Below are 24,332 nucleotides of genomic sequence, written 5' to 3' on the forward strand. Positions count from 1 at the left end.
TACTCTTCATTGCGGTGCACAGGCTTCTCATTGCGGTGGCTTCTCTTGTTGCAGAGTTAAGGGCTGTAGGCACGCGGGCTCAGTAGTTGTGGCTCACGGGCTCTAGAGCGCAAACTCAGTAGTTGTGGTGCAGGGGCTTAGTTGCTCCGTGTCATGCGGGATCTTCCCGGACCAGGGATCGAACCCATGTCCCCTGCATTGGCAGGCAGACTCTTAACCACTGCGCCACCAGGGAAGTCCTAGAAAGGCTTTTAATGAGTGCTCTAGTAGACAGTGCTCATCCAGGTGCCAACATCTCAGAAGCCTCCCAATGATTTCTGCCTCGAGCCATTTGAATCACCTGAGCTGAGGCCCTAAGTACATGGAATAGACAAGCCCTCCCTACTGTGCCCCATTCCAATTCCTGACCCAACAGGATTTATGACCAAGAACTGTTCTTTTATATCACTTGAGAGTGGCTTGTCTTTCAGCAATAGATAACCAGGACAAAAATGCCAAGTTTACCAAAACTGCCCTAGAGATCCAATAAAATCCCAATGAAAATCTCAGCAGAAGAAATGGAAAAGCTGATCCTAAAATGTATTTTGAATCATGAGGGATGTGAATAGTCAGAACAATATTGTAAAAGAACAAAGTTAGAAAACCCACACTTCTTGATTTCAAAAGTTACTATGCAGCTACAGTCATCAATGTAGTGTGGTGTTAGCATAAGGCATACAGATCATTAGAACCGAATTCAGAGACCATAAAAAACCTCTAGGGTCAGTTGATTTTCGACAAGGGTACAGAGACCTTTTCAAGGGGAAAGAACAGTCTTTTCAACGAATAGTGCAGGCCTGATTTTTAGAAGGGCTTACCAGGTTGGCCTTCAGCTGGCATCAAGGAATACGGCTTTTAAAACTTTCCCTATGTGATATAAGGTTCTATCTGCTATGCTAGCCTGATTTCAGTGAACACCTGCTTACCTTCTGGGAGCCTGGAGTTTTGGTGGGCAAAGGGTGCCTACATGGTTTAGCCCCTATTAAAACCCCTGAACTTTGCATTTCAAACAGGCTTCCCTGGGCAGAAACACTGTGCCTGTGTTCCTGCATTTCACTGTTGGAGGGAGACTGAGCTCTGTGTGGCCCCTTCAGAGAAAGCTTCATGGTTTCCTTCATGATCTGTCTTTTCCCCTTACTGAGGGAGCTGTATATCTTCGCTGTGTCGCTATAATAAATCTTAGCTGTGAGTATGAACATATGCTTAGTCTGGTGAATTCTTCTATTGACACACTGAATGTGTAGGTGGTCACTGGACCACCTAAACGGGTATATCAGGAGTGCTTACACGAGTGGTGTCACAACTGTTCCCCACAATATGTATATTAAGTTTACAATAAAATCTTACATGCAACTCGCAGTGATCTTTTGCACTAAAAAGATTTTAACAAAAGCAAGCAAATGATATGAGGAAGCATAGCTCAGAACTTGTACATGTGCCATTATAATAAAAGCAACTTCCTCCTGGGGTAAGAAAGGCACATTCCTTCCTCTACAACAGTAGAACCTAAGAGAGCGCTAAGTTTTTTTAAAAAATGTATCTTATAATATAAAAATGCCTCCAAGTGCTAGAACTTTTAGGTGAATATTCCCTCTTCCTATTAGTTCAGTTCATTTACAATTTAAAACCACATTCTTACATATATAACAGGATAATGAGAGCAGAAATTTAAATGTAACATGATACAAATAAGCGATAAAACACTATTAGGTTATCACCAATACACTATTGTGTTACAAATTATTTCTATTACCCAAAATGTCAGCTGTCCACAAATTTTCAGTTATCACTACTACTGAAAAAACTCCTGGTCAAAGTGTATCAATATACAGTTTAGGAGTTTGCAGATGTCAGTACAAAAAAAATTTTTTTTTTAGAAATGACTAGTTATCTATACAGATGAATTTTTACAAGTGAAATTAGATGAATCTCTACCTGCTGCCCTGTCTGTAAAACACAACTGTCAGAACAGGCAAAGAGAAGCACTGTAAAAAATCAGAACTTTCACAAATAATCTGCATTACATTTTAGGGCTATTAAACTGCAATTAAACTTCTGCTTTAAAGAAAATTTTCGGCATAGTTTACATTGATAGAGTGCTAGAAGTAAACTTTTAAAATTCATGTTTGTTATTTTATTATATTAATAACCACAAAAGATTTAAACAAACTAAAAAGATAACAGACCAAAGTCAACTAAAAAGATAAGTGCTGTATCTTAACAGACCAAAGTCAACAATTTGAATACACTGAAGCTATATGGCCGTGGCTAGAGTATTAATCACATTTTCCATGGCTAGTCCTAATAAAAATGAGTAACAGCACTCTGTTTCTACAGCACTATGATTCTACTACAGAACTCAAATTTTAAAACATCGGACTGGACTCTGAATCCAGTTCAAAATGACTACCAACAAATAGACAGGATATAAATAGCTTCACCAAGAATCTCTCTTAATCCAAGAGGAAAATTCATTTCCCCAATCTTTCCACCTTAAAAATACAGAACTGTGAGAGAGCAGGATTCTGTGAGACATCAATGACTGGAATCATGTACAAAGAAGATAAACATATCATTGTGATAAAATAATGAGAAATGAAAAACTACATGTGGTATTGTTTTTATTAAGTTTAAAAAAAAGTTACTCTTATTTATTATTTTGGGCTGCATTGGGTCTTAGTTGCTGCGCACAGACTTTCCCTAGTTGCGGTGAGCAGGGGCTACTCTTCATTGCGGTGCGCGGGCTTCTCATTGCGGTGGCTTCTCTTGTAGCGAAGCACAGGCTCTAGGCACGCGGGCTTCAGTCGTTGTAGCACATGGGCTCAGCAGTTGTGGCTTGCGGGCTCTAGAGCGCAGACTCAGTAGTTGTGGTGTACGGGTTTAGCTGCTCCACGACATGTGGGATCTTCCCGGACCAGGGCTTAAACCCGTGTCCCCTGCATTGGCAGGCGGATTCTTAACCACTGCACCGCCAGGGAAGCCCCAAAAGTTACTCTGAATATTAACTCTTAGGGTTTCCCTGGTGCTCTGTGTTTGTGTTTCTCACCTAATACCTTTTGATCCTTTGAAATTGCTTAATTGACAAAGTAAATTTAAAATTTTCCCTAACAGAGTTCATGGAGGGGGGGGGGTTTAACGTAAAGCAAAAATGAATAATTGTATATGATTTACATATGCATGTGTAAAGCTTGTTCAGGAATTAGAGATAGTTGGGGGGATGAGCGTGAGGTTACCCCTTACAGCCTGTATCATGGATTTATTGTATGTGGCAGTTACGAGTGTTCAGAATCCAAGACTTCAAGAGGTAGGATCGTAAAACTCCAAAAGACTTTCCATTTTCCTCACTCCCAGGAGCTCCTTAAATTAATGGTTGATCTATGGAGGAAGGTCCTTGGCTTCGGATTTACAGTTAGGTAACTGATGTACCCTTTGTTAGAATTAAACAAAACAACAAACCCAAAATACTGATCTGGCTGATCATTATGCCATTGCTGAACTTCTAAGATTTTTAAATTAATTATGAGAACTTGTGCTCACTCCTCAAGAGAGTGGCTGTACAATTCAGATGTAAGCAAAGGCAAACAGAGTTAGTGTTAGGCAAGTTTCAAAACTTTAATACAGAAAAAAAAAGACATTTTCAAAAATAAATGCCACACAAAAGTTTTTTAAAAAGTGAAAGATATTCAAGAAACAAAACCCTTTATTATCAAAATATACTAAATACTTAAATCTAATGATGTTGAGTGTTCAAATTCTGGGCCAATGTAGCTTATAATAACATAGTAGTATTCTTTATGATATGGCTGTTTCAAGACATCACTTAATATAGTTACTTTTTAAACCTATATTTTCTTAAACATCCATTTCACAATTCATTTATTTTACATTCATTTATAAAAACACATTTTTTAACAATGGGTTATTTTGTGCTTTATAATAATGAACCATGGTAAAATACTTAAGTGATTTACATTCTTTGCTAATGACTACACCCATCACAGATTTTTGTACACTTACACAGCTACTGAAATAATCAGAAGAGCTACAACTCTTCTTAAAAATGACACTCAAGTTTGGTAAGCATGCTAATAATGAGACATTTTTTTTCCAAGTTAAAACATTAGAACTTTCTAGCTTTCTTTAAAATCTGCAAAGATAACCTGCTCATTTAAATCATTTTAACTGACAATTTATAAAACAGAGGGAAAGTGTCATTTTAGAATTTTCTGTATAACTTCTACGTAAAAAATGGATATCCTCTTTCAAACTGTGATGGCATTAAAATTCTATTTTAGAAATTCTAGATTTTAAAATGTTAAGAAATACAACGTCAGTTATATCTAGAGGGGCATTTTAATGAATTAACCTGATTATTCTTCAGGTCTATAAAGACTTTTCTTCAATGTAGGTGACACTGTCTTACATTCATCTCAGTACCTTAGAAAATAATTCATTTTAGATGTGATCCAAGACAAATGCCAACATATCCTAAATTCTTTTCAATAACAAGGGACCAGTGTATATCATCCTCTAGATTGACAATTTAGTAAACAGGTATCAATACAAACCTAAAGCAATAAAATTTATATAATTAATGGTGATTAGTGCCAAATACAACAGACTTCATCCTTACAATTTGGAATTAATTTCCATGCAAAATTTTATATAGAGTATTGATCCTTACTTATAAAGTAATTTTTTATCTTTTTAAGTAATCAAGGCAAATAGTAGAAAAAGCATTTTATTTAAATGGAAAAAGCTACATTAAGATCTGTAAAAGGTGTCAATATAATATTGCCTATACAGAAAAAAAATTCAGATGTGAATAGCAACAAATAAAAGTTACACGTCTTCCTACTTAGCAGTGCAATTAATTCACATTGTAATAAAGTTAAGTCAAGTATAACAAAATCAAAACAAGTGTCTCTCCATAATCAGTATACTGAGAATTACAGTGTAAAGATCATTTCAGGTTTAAGGAATCTGCAATCAATCTACAGAATACCCTAAGACAAGGGAGACGGACAGTTAATTCATTTCATTATCAGCTGTTGGGTTTTTTCAATACTGTTCACAGGAAAAAAGTAACGAGTTGACATACATGTAAATAGAATATATTTAGTCTATACAGTAAAAAAATACAAATTATAAAGTGAGCTAACAAAGAATGAAATCTGAACACAGATTTATATAACTGACGACATCTTAGACAACACATACAGTATTTTTCATGTAAAAACATCTAGTTTCAGCAAAAAATAATTTGGTTGCTTTTCAGATGCATTGTAGATCTTGTAAGCTGAAGATGCAGATGTCCAAGTATCTTAAAAACCATAATAAATGTCTTTCTCAATGCATACAAAATGATAAATGCTCTCATCACAGTCTCAAGAATATTTTTGGAAGTTTGTTTTGTCTTGCTTCAGAAATACATTTAAAATGGGTAAAAATCAAAGGATTTCATGGTACAATGAAACAGTAAACGGTGCTCGATTTACTGCTAATGTTGGAAAAAACCTAGATTTTACAGTACTCTGGTATATATGAAAATTTTTTTGATTTTACATTGCATATTTCTGAGTCCATTCTCTTGCGTGTCTGTTGTATCTGTAGACATACAAAAGGGATATAGTAGAAACATACAAATTAAATCTTTTACAAGATCTGTCTAACTGCAATAATCATACATACACCAATTATTGGGTCAATGTGACTTAGGTTCATGCATAAATAAAATAGAAAACATGAGCGATTTTTTAAACTAATGGACCTCTTTACAACCTATATGAAAACGTACCTAAGTTATACACAACGAAATAAAGAAATCAATTTCTAATACAAATCTGTAAATGACAACCCTGAATGGTCATTATCTGTAAAATGCAAATGAATCAATGGTGCCAGCAAGATGTAGCACCTTGAAAATTAGGTCAGTTTAGGGGTAGTTAAGGATAACTTTTCCTGGGAGAAGGTAAGGAATATGATATTCAGTAATTTCCAATTATCAACTTTTTAAATTTTAAATGTACTACTTAGAATTATAGTTTGATAGTTACTATCAAAAACCATGCATACTATGTAAATGCAGAACAAGTACTATTAAATAGTAAAGGATGAAACAACAAGTGGGAAGGGATGAGATTTTTTTGTAAAAGGAGTTAACAGAATTTAAAAAGAAAGTTTTACTCCACTGGATAAACAAACTTAACATAAACACAATAAGCGTAACTAAATGTACTTCAATACATTGATAATACTTATGTTTTGGCAGACTACATAGCAATGCACCCAAACAGAAACTAATATAAGCAAACACTTACTTTTCTTTGTCTGATTTATAGATTTGTGCAATATCTGGTACTAAGGGGTCATCTGGATTAGGGTCACAAAGCAGAGAACATATGGACAATAAAACTAGATTTAAAAGAGAACATCATATTAAGTAATGATCTTTCTACTTTATATGAATTACACATGCGAAAATAATTTTACTGAATAGACAATAAACTTACAAAGAAAAAAACAAAATGAACACATTAAATTACATTTGTGATTAATTTTGGTTGGCAGCAAATATCTTTAATTTTTTAAATTACAAAATTACCATTCAGTGTATATAATACAAAATTATTATCACTTTTGCAATTTTAAATTCTATTTGAATTTCTATTTATTTAAAAAATGTGAACCTCCAAAGTAGCTATTAACTTTTAAACTCAAGAGTTCTCTACAAAAATATTTTTTAGGTAAGACACATATACCCCAGATGGTACATAGTTGGAAAAATATTAGAATAGCATCCTAACTTTAGATGTTTCTTAGAGATATTTTTTTACTTTAATAAGAAAACTGTCCACTTTTATTCTACTTTAATGCAGAAAATCTGTGTCCTAAACAGTTCAAGGTAAAGCAATCAAATTACAGTTAACAGTTCAAACCACTTTGGGAGATGAAGCTCATGCACTGTTTTACTTGGGCTTAGAGCTAAGAAGGAAGATCTGTAAGATTATTTTCAGTGAATTTTTTTTATTCCATGTACATTATTTGTAGCAAATGCATTTAAAAATAATAGGCATGGGCTTTCCTGGCGGCGCAGGGGTTGGGAGTCTGCCTCCCGATGCAGGGGATGCAGATTTGTGTCCCGGTCTGGGAGGATCCCACATGCCGCGGAGCGGCTGGGCCCGTGAGCCATGGCCGCTGGGCCTGCGCGTCCAGAGCCTGTGCTCCACGGTGGGAGAGGCCACAACAGTGACAGGCCCTCGTACCGCCAAAAAAAAAAAAAAAAGGCACAGCTATCATTACATAACTTGTATATTTTTAAATATAAATGAAAATTGATAAATTATAGTAGTTGTTTCTTGCATGTTGTATCAAAATACTAATGCAAATAGCTACACTTAAAAAAATAAACAACTAAGTATCTGAAAAAGAAGGAAACAAGGACTATGGTTCCTCATTTGTCTGCTTCCATGCCACCACTTCTGAGGGGATACATGGAATCTTTGGAACAACATTACATCTTCACCTTCCTCTACTATGTTCCTTTATCTTTTCCTACTCTTACAAATCCAAAGGTGAATTTATAAGGAAGGCAGAGTTGATTCTTTTTTTTTGTTTGTTTTAAAGATGTTGGGGTTCGGAGTTTATTAATTTATTATTGCTGTGTTGGGTCTTCGTTTCTGTGCGAGGGCTTTCTCTAGTTGTGGCAAGCGGGGACCACTCGTCATCGCGGTGCGCGGGCCTCTCACTATCGCGGCCTCTCTTGTTGTGGAGCACAGGCTCCAGACGTGCAGGCTCAGTAGTTGTGGCTCACGGGCCTAGTTGTTCCGCGGCATGTGGGATCCTCCCAGACCAGGGCTCAAACCCGTGTCCAGGCAGATTCTCAACCACTGCGCCACCAGGGAAGCCCCAGAGTTGATTTTTAATGACTTGGAAAGGGGGTGCTACGGGCTAACCAAAACTAATATTTCATTCATCTTTTTAATCTTTCATCTGCCCAATGGAATTTCAAGCCTGTATATTAAACCAACTGGGTAAGTTATCTGGGCTCACACCTCCAGAAAGTTTCTAAACTAAACTCATGATAAAAAGCAAAATAAGACATTTAAAATATTAAAAAGTGAAAAATGTACAAATAAAGAAAATATAAGCTACTTTATAAAATAGGCAAGAGGGAAGTTCCTCATCTCCCCACTCCTGCTGCCAAGAGCCCTGTGCCCTGATTTCACTATTATGCACACAAATCAAATGTTTTCAGATAAGGAAAAAGATAATATATAACATTCATTTGAATGTTTACTATGTGCTAGTTGCATAGTAACTATATGTGGTAATACTATTATAATCCCCATTTGACATATGAGGAAACTGAGGCTGTTTGAAACTGTTCTTAAAGGACAGTTTCTAGAAGCTAACAAAACTATTTTTTATAAAAAGCTACCAATGGCAGAAGATAACTGTTCAACATCTGGCAGTCTGCGCTAAGTATTTAGCTGCATATGCTAAATGAATTTCATTTTGTGATCCTATTCCAGGAAAGAGAATATTAATTTGAAAAACCCTGTGACACAGTATCTTTCCTATATCTAGTGTGTAACAGTTATAGTATGTGAAAGATTTTTAAAAGGACACTAGAATCTACATGAACACTTTATAGGGATATGTTAGATCAGAAAAATTGCCATTCATGAACAACTAACCGATCTGAAGGGCTGTTACTTATCTAATACTTGAAATAATCATGGCTATGGACACTGCTTTCTCTAAACCTTATCAATTTTTAAAACAAGCTATATATTCAGGTAGCATTTATTTAAAAAAAATTTTTTTAATGACCATGGATTCCTCCCCCAAATCCTTCAAGAGAAACAGTTTTCTTAAATTTTATAAAAAGGGAAAACTACCAAGTTACTTTCAGGGGTAGATGGTTCTAACTCAAAACAATAACTCAGACTCTCTTCCGTTAGAGAAACAAGACAAAATTAAGAGGCTGGCAAAGCAAATAACATTAGCTAATGAAACAAATGGCTTCAGATGCCCTATATACACATCTCATAATTTAGCAAAGAATAATGCTATGCAACTGTGAAAGTTGAGAATCTGCATGGATTATGTATCAGTCCTTACAATGATGCTACTGATTATTTGACGTTTAGACTAACATGCTATATATACTACATTACTCTAAAGTGTGAAATATGTCTTTCATTTTTTTGGCCACACCATGCAGCTTGTGGGATCTTAGTTCCCCGACAAGGGACTGAAGCTGGTCCCTCCGCAGGGAAAGCGTGGAGTCCTAACTACTGGACTGCCAGGGAATTCCTGTCTTTCATTTTAAATCATTTACTTTATCTGCCAATCTGACATTTCCTCGGAGATGAAGTAAAGGAGTTGTAAAGCTTTACTCATCATGTCAATAAATAATTCCATTTAATGAATGGGACATCTGGTCCTAAAATCTTATTTTTACTTCTGTGTGTCTCTCTCTGTCCCTGTCTCTTTCTTTTTAAAGATAAAGCCCAAAGTAAAGGGGTAAAATGTCAACAGTCTTATCCCCAAATTCCTAGTTCTAACATTTTAAATTTCTCTCATTTCATCATTTAGATCTGCCCATCAACCCCCCAAGCAAGAGTAATATAAAAACTATGAAAGCAAAGCAAAAGCAAAGCAGAAGAAAACACAGTAGATTGTTTTTTTTTAAACTTTGGTCCCTAAGATATTTCTGCTGTATTTTTCCTGTCTCACTGTTATCAACTGTTGTAAATCTGATAAATGAAATTACCTTTTGATACAGTCAGAGCTGGTGACCATTGTGACCTCAGGATATCAAGACAAATACTTCCATTACTGTTTATGTTTGGATGGTAAATTTTTGTTGTGAAAGCAATCTAAACATAAAACAAAACAAAACAAAACTGTGACAATCCATGAACTATGAAAGCAAACAGAACCAATTTGCTCTAGAGTAAAATGTCCTCAATTTTATGTGCTCTTAGAGGAGAAACGTATTCAACAGAAATTGGATGAGCATCTACTTTATGTGCACGTAGCTTTAGCTACTGATAATGTGAAAGCAAAGTCAGCTTCCTACTCTCCCTAACCCCAAGGAATTGAGGAGTATTTTGGAAAGTGTGATAAATAAGTCTATAATAGGTGGTATGACTGGTTGAGTAGCACCTGAAGTAATTAACCATGGCTTTCATCAACCTTCAAAGCAATCCTTTTCTTAATTTGATTATCAATTGACACCTGGATCTAGAAATAGGCTGCTGACCTTATTCCAGAGGAAAGTTGAGGGGCCCCAGCTTATTACCTGCCCTAACAAATCCACCAAGAATTCTAATCTTCCACAAGAGTTGTTACATCGTTTCATATGTAATGTTAATTAGGTGTTTTTAAAAATCTAAAGTAATTATTTCCTCAGTGACAGAATTTGTTAATGATTTTCTCCCTCATTGACACCCCCATCATTTGTTGGCTTCCTCTTTAGATCTAAGCTAAATTTAATAAGAATGTGTTTTAATCTTTCCTACACTAAACAAAAGGACTATATCTTTTTACTTTTGTATTCCCCAATGCAACAGAACATGGTAGGTGCTCAATAAATGTTTGTTGAATACTTAAAAACTGAGAAAGAAGGGTCAGCCTAGGAAAGATAATCCCCTGAATGGAAGAGTCTAACTCTTGACCATAAAAACTTCCCAAACTACACATATCTAATGCAGAGGGAAAGACAGGTAGGGAAGCTAATTTCTAGCCTAACAGATACTGCCTTCTGTTTACAGACATAATACAATATTTGAGTAAGAAAGCATATTTTAGATTCATTGATTTTACAGAAACAGTTTGAACATGCTAACCTACCCATGGTCTTTTCATGAAAATATCTCTGGATAGAGAGTAAAACCCCTGACACAGGAGTCACGTCAATCATAAAAATAAAAATACCTTTGGTGGTTTAAAAGGATAGTCTGTCGGAAAATGTACAGTGAGAAAGAAGACTCCACCTTGATATGCGCTATCAGGCTGAAATTACAAAATAATCACATCAGTGTTTGATTACTATATTTATTATTAGTAACCCAAGATGATTCCCTCCAAATATACCAGTTTGAAAAAAATGCCATCATTTTGTCATAAGTTCAAATCATTTACCTTAAAAACAGGTTTCTCTTTGCAGGCATGAAGGAGGACTTTCCAACAATCATGCCAACATCATAGTTTAAAACAAAACAAAAATAGGACATACACAGTGGAGTGGTGTGACTTGCCCAAACAAATCTGTTCATGAGTATAGACTGTTAAAGATCAGTAAACACACAAGACTGCTGTGAGAAAAGAATAATTTTCTGTAGCAGTAATCAGTATAAAAGAAAAGGGTTGAGGCTAGTGTTTTTCTTCTTAATTATAAAACGTTAAGTTCTCATGGTCCTTTAAGGGGCAAGAATAGAGATGAAATGAAAGGACCAACTTATGAAAAGAAAAGGCTAAGTGACACTGTTACATAATTTAGACCTCAAATCGTCACTTAGTAGCAGTTTACAAAACAACGTGGGAAATGCAAAAAAAGCCCCAAACAAAACTAGATAAATTCAGTTTCATAGAATTATCTAATTAGGAATCAACTTTACAAGAGGAATTTAAGTTTGGCCGTATCTCTTTATAGCAATTAGGAAATACTTATAATGTTACAAGCAAGAAAAAAAAAGGATGATTAAAAAAAGGAAAAGGGGGAAAAAAGTAGCAAAAATACCTTAAATTCTATTTTATATTTATATTTAATTAAAAGTATCATGTATATTAACATTTTGGTAATAATAGCAAGGCTATCATTACTTCCTCCTTAAGTTTCTACATATACATTAGAGGACTGTACCATATAATTATTCTTACTATACAGTTTAATTCTAGTTCATCAAAAATTATAAGGAATGTAGAAAATGTAAGTTAATTACAATCAACAGATATGGTCTTCTTAGATGTTCAAATTATATTATTAAGTGGCATATTTATATTACAATAAAGAGGGTATGGGTAACATAACTGTAACCATTTGCTACATGTGATTCACCTGAGAAATATTTGTGATGGGCTATAATTCAAATGGTAAGGGTAAGACTTGATATTATTTTGAAGGTTCTTGGTAAGCAATGAAAATCAAATAACTAGATTCTTATTAAAAGTTGTTAAATAAATATGTTGCACTTCACCCTTTAAAAAACTAACTTAATAAAACAATTTAGTAATTTAAGACACTTGCTCAGGACTCCTGCTCTGAAAATTCAATAACTGTTGTATTTTTTAAAAGCTAAGCATGAGGCAATATGATTAAAACCACTATGGCTGGGCTTCCCTGGTGGCGCAGTGGTTGAGAGTCCACCTGCTGATGCAGGGGACACGGGTTCGTGCCCTGGTCCGGGAAGATCCCACATGCCGGGGAGCGGCTGGGCCCATGAGCCATGGCCACTGAGACTGCGCGTCCGGAGCCTGTGCTCCACAATGGGAGAGGCCACAACAGTGAGAGGCCTGCGTACCGCAAAAAACAAAACAAAACAAAACAAAAAAACAACACTATGTCTTACTAGATAAAGATCTTTCAAGGGAGGGAGGAGAGAATGATGTTAACGGAAACATGTTACTAATGCAGTCTTTACTCAGAAAGTAGATTTGAGCTATCGGTGCCCATTCTTATGCAATCAGATTTTTGTCCACAGAAAGAAAAGTCATAACTGCTTCTCAGGTGTAGAAAAAAATAATCTTAACAAAGGTAATAAGTATTAAGAGAAGCCAGTCATAGAATAGCAGGTAATTCTGAGTTCGGGACAAGGCAACAAAAGAGGCAAATTCATGATGTGGCAACAATAGAGCCATTGCAATATTTTATCCGTTCCTCTCACACACAGAAACAGTGATGAAACTTATTGCAAATTGATACTTGTTACTTGTAGAAATTCCATTATTGGGTTAATTAGACTTATTTCTAACCTACTAAAATGTTGATGTAAGAGTAATTACACTTAGTTCTGAACAACTGACTTTCTGTGTTTAAAAAAAGATAAACACGCAGCCTGGTTGCAAATTGTGGGTGATTCATTATTATGCATAATGATCAAGGATTTGGCAAAGTGTTGTAAATGTGTTCCTAGCAGGTATTTGCCACCAGGGCTCTAGAAAATCATCATAAACCCTTTACTCATATTTAGCTTTCTGAGTGATTCAGAGTACAAGAAAATTCAACCCTAGCCACAAACATCTGATAAAAGGTGAAATGCCAAGAATGAAGGATGGCTGAGGGGATTAATTTCACACAAATGAATCATACTTACAGGCCCCATAATAGTTGCTTGCCAGTGGAACACTGAAACAAACAAAGGAGTTTTGGAGTCATTAACAAGTGTTCAAACCTGTATTATTAATGGTAGCAAAATCCTAGCAAGAGAGCAAAGCTTACAGTCATCTCCCACAGGTCCAGCCGAACAGTGAGCAGGTGGGTCGCGCTGTAGATCACTCAATTCCTGAAACAAAGCAAAAATACTTAAGGTTAATTCTTTTCCAGTGAAACAAGCATGATAATCCATGAAGACACAAGCTACTCATTTAAAAATCATTTTAGGCAGTTCTATTCACAATATGGACACATAAAATATACTGTCACTGATGGGTAGAAGAATATGGAATGAGGTAGTAAATTCCTTCCTGAGATAGCTCCAAACCCTGGAAAAATTAAATGGATTAAAAAATTGTTTTTCTTTAGCATCTCTAAGACAAACTATTTTTGAGTATCTATTATATGCAGGGTAACTTATGTAAATGCTAGGTGTGTAATATATAAAAAACAGATCCTTCTTCGACCAGTTTATAATCTAATTTGGAAGAGTGAAGGCTCACAGAGAGATGGATATTTAAGGAACAACATGAAGGTTAAATGGAAAGAAAGGAGAGCAGTTGGGCCATATTTTTAAAGGCTAGCACATTAATTCATATGCTCTTTCCTGCTCGCAAGGAAGCAAAGGAAGGATCATGGAAATGGCATAGCTTTAGTTGGCCAGTCCTAGGGTGGCATTCCAATCCTACCATAACTAGCTCTATGACTTTGGGGAAATAATTTACCTTCAGTTGGGAAGGAAATGATCACCACCAACTATGAAAGGTGTAAATTCAATATAAAAGACTATATATTAGAACTGAAGAACCTAATTTAGTTATGAAGATAAGGGAATGTCTTTGAGAAAGTGACATTTCAGCTGAAATCAAAAGGATGAGTGGGAGTCAGTTTGGGGAGAAATGAGTAACGTGAGGCAGAGTGGCATAAGATGAGGATGAAAGAGTAGGCAGAGGCCAGGCAGAAAACTGAGAACAATATACACCATATTAAGGATTGGGAGTTTTATACTAAGTGCATTGGGAGGGGTTTTAAGACGTAGCATAATCTGATTTAAAAGATGGCTCTGACTGGTCTATGTATTGAATGGATCAAAGATGGGAAAGAGAAGCTACCAGATTAGTTATTACAGGCTATAACAGGAGCTTGGACTGGAGAAGCAGCAGATAAAAAAGAGGATGGATCTGGGATATTGTGAAAGGCCTACTTATCACAGGATTGATGATGAATTACACGTACAGAGGAAGGAGAAAGGTCACGAATATAAATGTTGAAGACTAGCAGCAGCTAATATTTACTCGATGTTTTACCATCTTAATAATCCTGAGAGGTAGGTGTTATTATGCTTCCCATTTTACAAATGAAGAATAAAGGTGACACGCTTCACTGTGTACTCACAGAACTAGTATAGGGTGGAACTGGTATTCAAACCCTGGCAGTGGGACTTCTAGCTTTTTAGCTTCTACAGGTGTAGATACCATTTACTGAGATGTGGGAATATACTACAAGACATGTTGATTTGGAAAGTAGATACACTGAATCTGTGATCCTTGTGAAATCAAAGGAAAATTTATTCAACATACAGGGCTAGAGCTTAAAAGAGGATTAGAACACAAATCAGAAAAATCACTGTATATACCTGTTATTTAAAAACTGTGGGAATGATGTAAACATTTTCATGGGAACACATGTAGACAAATACTGCACTCATCAAATCTAAGATGCCATCAATGGTAAATCACACCCTTATTTTACGTACCAATAATTAAGGAGAAACACTGTCAATTAATTTTAAGACAACAACAATTATAATACGCGTCCAGATTTTAGAAATGTTAAAATGAAAAAGATGTACACCTTAGAATCATTGCAATCAGTTCAGTGTCCTAATAGAGACAAACAATGAGCAGGGAAAGGCTTTTCCTAAGAAAGTGATATATGAGCCAAGTAACCGAGCCAAGTGCAAACTCAAGTCTCCTTCCAAGTCTTCTGGTCTTTTCCAGTATACCTCAGTACTTTCATTTTTGTTTTTGTTGATTTTCCCCCACAGTTCTTACTATCCTTCTCTTCCTGACAAGAATTAACTAGAGTTATTAGCAGCTTCTTTGGTCCTGGTATAGTTAAACAATAAAGAGGAAGATTTCAGTGACACTGGTTAAAAAGCAAGGCTTTCGGGCTTCCCTGGTGGCGCAGTGGTTGAGAGTCCGCCTGCTGATGCAGGGGACACGGGTTCGTGCCCCCGGGAAGATCCCACATGCCGCAGAGCGGCTGGGCCCGTGAGCCATGGCCGCTGAGCCTGCGCGTCCGGAGCCTGTGCTCCGCAACGGGAGAGGCCACAACAGTGAGAGGCCCGCGTACCGCAAAAAAAAAACCAAAAAAACCAACAAAAAAAGCAAGGCTTTGAAGCTTAAGTCCAGGTGCCATCATTCATCTGCCTCATGATCTTGGGCAAAACTCTTTTTTTCCTCCTCCATAAGCCTTAGCTTTCTTTAACGCAAAGTGATATTATGACTTTCATCCACAGTTTCTATGACAAACAAGTAAAATGATACATATGAAGCATACAGCAGTCTCTGGCACATAGTAGGCATTCAAATAAATGTAAAGTTAATACATTCATAACAACCATCCAATTCTCTAGTAGCTGAATACAATTACTGAACCAGTTTAAATGATTGGGGGAGGAGCAGCTCCCAAGTCATAGCCCCATTTTATTTATTTATTTATTTATTTTTGGCCTCAACAGGTGGCTTGTGGGGTCTTAGTTCCCCCAGCAAGGATCGAACCTGGGCCCCCTGCAGTGGAAGCACAGAGTCCTAACCACTGGACCACCAGGGAATTCCCCATAGCCCCATTTTAGAATAACTGTGCTTTACTTAACTGTTTTCTAATTCGGTCTTTTCGGAGATTGCTTTTGAAAAGACTCATCATGTTGAGTTTTCCAAACATCAGTGTAAATGGGTAAATGGAACTTCTTGGCCCTTATTTTATTTTATTTTTATTTTTTTAAGAGATAATTTTTAAAATTTTTTATTTATTTATTTTGGCTGTGCTGGGTCTTTGTTGTGGCACATGGGCTTTTCTAGTTGTGGCGTGTGGACTTCTCTAGTTGCAGCATGCAGGCTTAGTCGTGGTATGTGGGATCTTAGTTCCCTGACCAGGAAACGAACCCGGGTCCCCTGCATTGGGAGCACGGAGTCTTAACCACTGGACTACCAGGGAAGTCCCTCTTGGCCCTTACTTTAACTAGAAAACTAGTTAATAAGAAAATGAGAGTCTCCTATGAAACAGAAACAGAATCAAGGACATAGAGAACAGATTGGTGGTTGCCAAGGGGGAGGGAGTTGGGGGAGGGGTGGAGTGAGAGGTTGGGATTAGCAGATGCAAGCATTTTTTAAAAATTTTTATTTAATTAATTAATTTATTTTTGGCTGCATTGGGTCTTCGTTGCTGTGCGCAGGCTTTCTTTAGTTGCAGAGAGCGGGGGCTACTCTTCGTTGCAGTGCACGGGCTTCTCATTGCAGTGGCTTCTCTTGTTTCAGCGCATGGGCTCTAGGCGCGCAGGCTTCAGTAGTTGTAGCATGTGGGCTCAGTAGCTGTGGTTCATGGGCTCTAGAGCGCAGGCTCCGTAGTTGTGGCGCACGGGCTTAGTTGCTCCGACGCACGTGGGATCTTCCCGGACCAGGGCTCGAACCCGTGTCCCCTGCATTGGCAGGTGGATTCTTAACCACTGCACCACCAGGGAAGCCCCAGATGTAAGCTTTTATATATAGAATGGATAAACAACAAGGTCCTACTGTATAGCGCAGAGAACTATATTCAGGATCCTATGATAAACCATAATGGAAAAGAATATATATATATATATATAAGAATGTGTGTGTAGGGACTTCCCTGGTGGCACAGTGGTTGGGAATCCGCCTGCCAGTGCAGGGGACACGGGTTCGATCCCTTGTCGGGAGGATCCCACATGCCGTGGAGCAACTAAGCCCGTGCACCACAACTACTGAGCCTGCGCTCTAGAGCCCATGAGCTACAACTACTGAGCCCACGTGCTGCAGCTACTGAAGCCCACGTGCCTAGAGCCTGTGCTCCACAACAGGAGAGGTCACCGCAGTGAGGAGCCCACGCACAGCAACGAAGAGTAGCCCCCACTCGCCACAACTAGAGAAAGCCCGTGCGCAGCAATGAAGACCCAACACAGCCACAAATAAATAAATTAAAAAAAATAATGTGTGTATATGTATCTATATATACGTATATATATGTATAACTGAATCACTGTTATATAGCAGTAATTAACACAACATTGTAAATCAACTACACTTCAATTAAATATAATTTTTTTTTTTCCCGGTATGCGGGCCTCTCACTGTTGTGGCCTCTCCCGCCGCGGAGCACAGGCTCCGGACGCGCAGGCCCAGCGGCCATGGCTCACGGGCCCAGCCGCTCCGCGGCATGTGGGATCCTCCCTGACCGGGGCACGAACCCACACACATCCCCTGCATCGGCAGGCAGACTCTCAACCACTGCGCCACCAGGGAAGCCCTAAATATAATTTAAGCAAAAGAAAATAATCTCTAATTGTGGTTAAAAAACTATAATGATTTGCATGTATATATTTTACGGAGTAATGTATATGCGAGTAAATCATACATAAATACATACAAATTTATTTTGTTTACTAATTAAAAAAACCCAAAACCATGTTTTACATGGAATAGCCCTGAATTGTGTTCAAATTTCAGACTGTTCTTTCAAATCCCTTTAAAACAGTATAGAAAAATATTCATTATCATGTTCTTATATTTCTGTGCCCTGATTTTACCTCTTGATAGAAGTTAGACCTAAGGATGAGAAAGATAAAACCTAACAACTGAACTCCTGCAAAGACCAGGTTCTTTTTAAAAAATTAATTAATTAATTTTATATATATATTTTTTGGCTGCGTGGGTCTTAGCTGTGGTATGCAGGATCTTTGTTGCGGTATGCGAGATCTTTCGTTGTGGCACGTGGGGCTTCTCTCTAGTTTTTGCGTGTGGGTTTTCTCTCTCTAGTTGTGGTGTGTGGGCTCCAGAGCATGTGGGCTCTGTAGTTTTGTGGCACACAGGCTCTCAATTTGAAGCACACGGGCTCAGTAGTTGTGGCGCATGGGCCTAGTTGCCCCGTGGCATGTGGTATCTTAGTTCCCCGACCAGGGATCGAACCCATGTTCCCTGCATTGGAAGAGGGATTCCTTTTTTTTTTAATTAATTATTTATTTATTTATTTTTTTATTTTTGGCTGCACTGGGTCTTCGTTGCTGCTCAAGGGCTTTCTCTAGTTGCGGCAAGTGGGGGCTACTCTTTGTTGCGGTGCGCAGGCTTCTCATTGTCGTGGCTTCTCTGGTTGCAGAGCACGGGCTCTAGGAACGGGGGCTTCAGTAGTTGTGGCACGCGGGCTCAGTAGTTGTGGCTCGCGGGCTGTAGAGCGCAGGCTCAGTAGTTGTGGCGCACAGGCTTAGTTGCTCCGTAGCATGCGGGATCTTCCTGGACCAGGGCTTGAACCCATGTCCCCTGTATTGGCAGGTGGATTCTTAACCACTGTGCCACCAAGGAAGCCCGGAAGGTGGATTCTTTACCACTGGACCACCAGGGAAGTCCCAAGGCCAGGTTCTTTTTTTTTTTTTTCTGAGGATTACAGTTGCCTTTACTTTGTCATTTATCACTTTCAATACTTTATTACTTGTTTTAGAGTGAACATACATTATATATTATACATTATACATATACATCATAATCAGAATTCAAAAGCTTTGTTTTAAGTTTTAAAAGGAAGGCAGGTGGGTAGAAAAAGTGAAGAGCTGGGAGCACAGAGCCGGACGTGCTAGGCTCCGTGCCTGGGCCCTGGGCAGTGAACTCACACAGTCTTTCTCCTTTTCTCAGGACCATGTTCTCTGTGAAGCCAAGGCCAGGTTCTTAAGTTGTCTATTTAAAGCTCACTTATAGGAAAGAGGCAGTTGATGGTACATCAAACATTCTTAATGGTCACATCAATCATTAAATTACTACTAATACTGACACAAGTGCTTTGGTGAGGAAACTTACGCATCCTAGACTTTTTTAGGAGGGCCTAAATTTCTAATGTTATTTTTATCAAAATATGTGTCTGCTGCTATATTTAAGATGGATAACCAACAAGGACCTACTGTGTAGCACAGGGAACTCTGCTCAATGTTATGTGGCAGCCTGCATGTGGCAGCCTGCATGGCAGTTTGGTGGAGAAATGTATACATGTATATGTATGGCTGAGTCGCTCTGCTGTGTACCTGAAACTATCACAACATTGATAATCGCCAAACCCCAATATAAAATAAAAAGTAAAAAAAAATATGTCTGGAAATATGCCCTATTACACTGTTTGGAAATACGCAACTGAAACTGGTGCATATGCACAGACAGAATGACCAACAGAAAACAAAAGGCTTGACAATACACACCCTCCCCTGCCTACAAAAATAGAGACCTTAAATTCGAAAAATGAAAAATTCTGAGTTGTGCTAAGGAGGTGAAAATATAAAACAAACAAAAACTATAACCAAACAAATCAAAACCCCCTTTTGCTCTTAGTCTATTCAGAAGCCAGTATGCTTTTAGACAAACACAAGAAATCAAGGACCACTTATACTTTTCCCTTTTGATTTAGTTTACTCAAAGTTTTTCAGAAATCACCCAATTACCTGATTTATGCTTTCTCCACCATAACTGGCATTCTTATTTATCTACTTCTAGCATCACAGCCACATATGGAGTACTAAAAATAATTTAATGATTCTTATGTTATTTCAAAAGGAAATGCTAGGATCAGTAATCTTTTCCTTTGCTCTTCTCTCCATTCTTTAAGAATTAACACTGAATTATACAAGTTGCTCAAGTCCATAGGATCCTCATAAGATCCAATTTATCCCATGCTGATTAACAGTTAAAGGTCTCAAAGACAAAGCATTTAAAACCATTCATTTTTTTCCACATCTTTATTGGAGTATAATTGCTTTACAATGTTGTGTTAGTTTCTGTTGTAAAAAAAGTGAATCAGCTATATGGATACATATATCCCCATATCCCCTCCCTCTTGAGCCTCCCTCCCACCCTCCCTATCCCATCCCTCTAGGTCATCACAAGGCATCAAATTGATCTCCCTGTGCTCTGCAGCAGCTTCCCGCTAGCATTCCATTTTACATCTGGTAGTGTATGTATGTCAATGCTACTCTCTCTCTTCGCCCAGGCTTCCCCTTCCCCCTCTGTGTCCTCAAGTCCATTCTCGTTGTCTGCGTCTTTATTCCTGTGCTGCCACTAGATTCATCAGTACCGTTTTTTTAGATTCCATATATATGCGTTAGCATATAGTATTTGTTTTTCTCTTTCTAAAACCATTCATTTTTAATTATTGTGTGTGTGTGTTACAAAAGCAAAACAAAGCAAAACAGTGCTTTGTAGGGAAAAACAAAAAAGAGCAATGAATAAATAGTCAAATATCCATAAGGCCATTAGCCAAACCAAACCACCGTCACCGTATTAGAATACCTCCATCCATGGCTTTGGCGGGAAATAAGCATATCACTTGCTGCTGGAGGGAGTGTTCGTTGAGACAGAACCTTCTGGAGGGAAATTTGGCAATAATTGTGAAAGTGGAAAATGCATATGATCTCTGATGCAGGAATTTCACCTCCTAGTAACAATCATCCAAACAAAGATATATATATATATATATATATATAAGGATGTTTAGTGAGGCATTTTGTATAATTATGAAAGACTGAGGATAACCTAAAGGCCCATCAATAAGGGAATGGTTCTAGGACATAACCATACTATGAGATACTACAGCCACTAAAAAGAATGAGATATGTATATGTTGACATCAAAGAATGTTGGATAAAAATAATATAGTTTTTGAGTGAAAAATATATGTGGCAAAAGTATGCTCAAGAGATCCCATAATACTATACATGCATAGAAAATAAATTAAAAGAATTTTAACACCAAACTATTAACAGTAGTTATATCTGGCAGTGGGCTGTCACTTTTTATTTATGTCTTTTACATTGTTTCAATTGTTTTTTTGGGTTTTTTTGCGGTACGCGGGCCTCTCACTGTCGTGGCTTCTCCCGTTGCGGAGCTCTGGACGCGCAGGCTCAGTGGCCATGGCTCATGGGCCCAGCTGCTCCGCGGCATGTGGGATCTTCCTGGACCGGGGCACGAACCCGTGTCCCCTGCATCGGCAGGCGGACTCTCAACTACTGCGCCACCAGGGAAGCCCTGTTTCAATTTTTCACAATAATTTTTTCAACTTTTTAAAGAAAAAATAATGGTTTTACTCAGGTTCTTATGCATTTTAAGAGAAATGAAATGACACTGTTTTTTCCCCACTATATATATTATAAGCATCTTCTCTCTTTTTTATTAAAAATTTCTGCAAGACAAGGAAAGACTGAGGAACTGTCACAGATTAGAGGACATATATATATATATATACACACACACTAAGGAGACACAACAACTAAATCCAATGTGGGATCCCAGATTGGATCCTTGGACAGCAAAAGAACAGTGGAAAAACTGGTAAAATCTGAATTAGGTCTGTAGTTTAGCTTACAGTACTGTATCACTGTTACTTTCCTCATTTTGATAACTGTACAACGGTTATATATATTGTAAAAATTAGTGGAAATTAGGTGAAGGATATATGAGACCTTTCTGTACTATTTTTGCAAATTTTCTGTAAGACTAAAATTATTTCAGAATAAAAAATAATGTAAAACTTTTTTTTACATATTCCAAAACTTAATTCACTATTTTCCTTCCCAAGCTTGCTTCTTTTTCTGTGTTCCCTATATTTATTAATGGGATTATTAGTCTCCTAGTCACCACGCTCATTTTGACTTCCCTTTCTCTAGTTCATCTTGTCAGAGGAAGAGTATAATATATTCTACCTTAATACCTATTATATTACCTCAAAAATCTATTACAGTTCAACTATAATTGCTTCCCAATACTCTATGAATTACTTGCAGAACAATCTTCTAAAAGCACAGCTCGGTTTATTTCATTTTTCTGCTTAGAAAATGTCAGTGGCTCCCCATTGCTTATTAAAGACCAAACTCAACCAACTCTTTTCATTATCTAGTCCTAACCCTACACTTTCAATTGGGTTCCCCTTCGCAAACATCCCCAGTAATTCTCCAAAGAATGCCCTTGGGTTTTCTAAAACACTTTCAGGAGGTCTGTGAGGTCAAAATTAATTTCATAATAAAACTAAGATATTTGCCTTTTTCACTCTCAATTATCTCATGGGTATACAGTGGAGTTTTCCAGTTTAAGAATATCTGATACTGTAACAGACTGAATGCATGAGCAGATGTGAGAATTCAACTGTCATTTATAAGCCTGACTATAATGAGATCTGAACACGTATAAAACAATGACACTCTATTTTTATTTGTTTTGGAATATACAGTTATCTTTAATAAAAATGTTATTAATATGCAATTGGTTTATTGTTATTTTTAAATTACTAAATATTTTAAAATTTCTGTTTTAATTTCTCATATGGTAAATATTAATACATATAGCCTATACAAACAAAAGCTCTTTGAGGCACTCAATACTTTTAATATAAGGGGGTCCCGAGACCAGAAAGTTTGAGAACCATCTAGTCAGGTCTATCCTGCGTACTTGGATGTTCCCTGTACATGACTAAAGTTTTCTGACCTTCATAATTTTCCTTCTCTAAAAATAACCTTCCTTCTAACTCCCTGTGCCCAAATTTTATCCATTCTCCTTAACAGTGGCTGTCTTCTCAATGACCACTTTAAAAATATGAGTTTTGGAGTCAGACCTGGCCTTGCTACTGACCCTTACTAGCTATGTGACCTTGGGCAACTCACTTAACCTCTTGCTCAAGTGCCTCATATGGGAACATCACTGGAAGAACTATACTGAGAATTAAATGAAAACACATAAGTAACTAGCTTAATACCTGGCATATATAATAGATGCTCAAGAAATTCTAATTTCCTCCTTCCCTTTCCTCTTCTACCAGAATATTATTTTAAAACTAAGACTTTTTTGTATTTTATTCATGAATTCCTCCACAATACTTAGAACAATGCCTTTCATATAAGGTGCTTGATATTGTTTGAGTCAAACAATACAATTTAAGGAATAGCTTGATACAACCCCTATGGAGAACAGTACGGAGGTTCCTTAAAAAACTAAAAATAGAACTACCATGTGATCCAGCAATCCCATTCCTGGGCATACATCCAGAGAAAACCATAATTCAAAGAGAGTCATGTACCACAATGTTCATTGCCGCTCTATTTACAATAGCCAGGACATGGAAGCAACCTAAATGTCCATCAACAGACGAATGGATAAAGAAGATGTGGTATATATATACAATGGAATATTACCCGGCCATAAAAAGGGATGAAATTGTGCCATTTGCAGAGATGTGGATGGACCTAGAGACTGTCATACAGAGTGAAGTAAGTCAGAAAGAGAAAAATATCCTACATCAATGCACATGTGTGGAATCTAGAAAAATGGTACAGATGAACTTACTTGCAAAACAGAAACAGAGACACAGGTGTAGAGAACAAACATGAATACCAAGGGGAGAAGGCAGGGTGGGATGGATTGGGAGATTGGGATTGACATATATACACTACTATGTATGAAATAGATAACTAATGAGAACCAACTATACAGCACAGGGAACTCTACTCAGTGCTCTATGGTGACCTAAATGGGAAGGAAATCCAACAAAGAGGGGATATATGTATACGTATAGCTGATTCACTTTGCTGTACAGCAGAAACTAACACAACATTGTAAAGCAACTGTACTCCAATTAAAAAAAAAAAAGGAAG

At 37.3% G+C, this 24,332-nt stretch overlaps 1 protein-coding gene across 2 annotated transcripts in view; it reads right to left on the reverse strand.

The window, feature by feature from the left end:
* Positions 1 to 3,632: 3,632 nt before the first annotated feature.
* UBE2D1 (ubiquitin conjugating enzyme E2 D1) overlaps positions 3,633 to 24,332 on the reverse strand; it is a 36,477-nt gene continuing 15,777 nt past the window's right edge. The window contains exons 2-7 of one of the 2 annotated variants that reach the window (XM_007464474.1): positions 13,490 to 13,553; positions 13,365 to 13,396; positions 10,987 to 11,064; positions 9,821 to 9,926; positions 6,360 to 6,453; positions 3,633 to 5,646 (exon numbers count right to left, since the gene is read on the reverse strand). In XM_007464474.1, coding sequence (XP_007464536.1) covers positions 5,601 to 5,646; positions 6,360 to 6,453; positions 9,821 to 9,926; positions 10,987 to 11,064; positions 13,365 to 13,396; positions 13,490 to 13,553 — 420 coding nt within the window. In that variant the 3' untranslated portion in view covers positions 3,633 to 5,600. The remainder of the gene's footprint in view (positions 5,647 to 6,359; positions 6,454 to 9,820; positions 9,927 to 10,986; positions 11,065 to 13,364; positions 13,397 to 13,489; positions 13,554 to 24,332) is intronic. The other variant, XM_007464475.1, reaches the window with a different exon arrangement.

The sequence above is a fragment of the Lipotes vexillifer genome, unplaced genomic scaffold (assembly GCF_000442215.2).
Source record: "Lipotes vexillifer unplaced genomic scaffold, Lipotes_vexillifer_v1.1 scaffold375, whole genome shotgun sequence".
NCBI classification, from domain to species: Eukaryota; Metazoa; Chordata; class Mammalia; order Artiodactyla; family Lipotidae; genus Lipotes; species Lipotes vexillifer.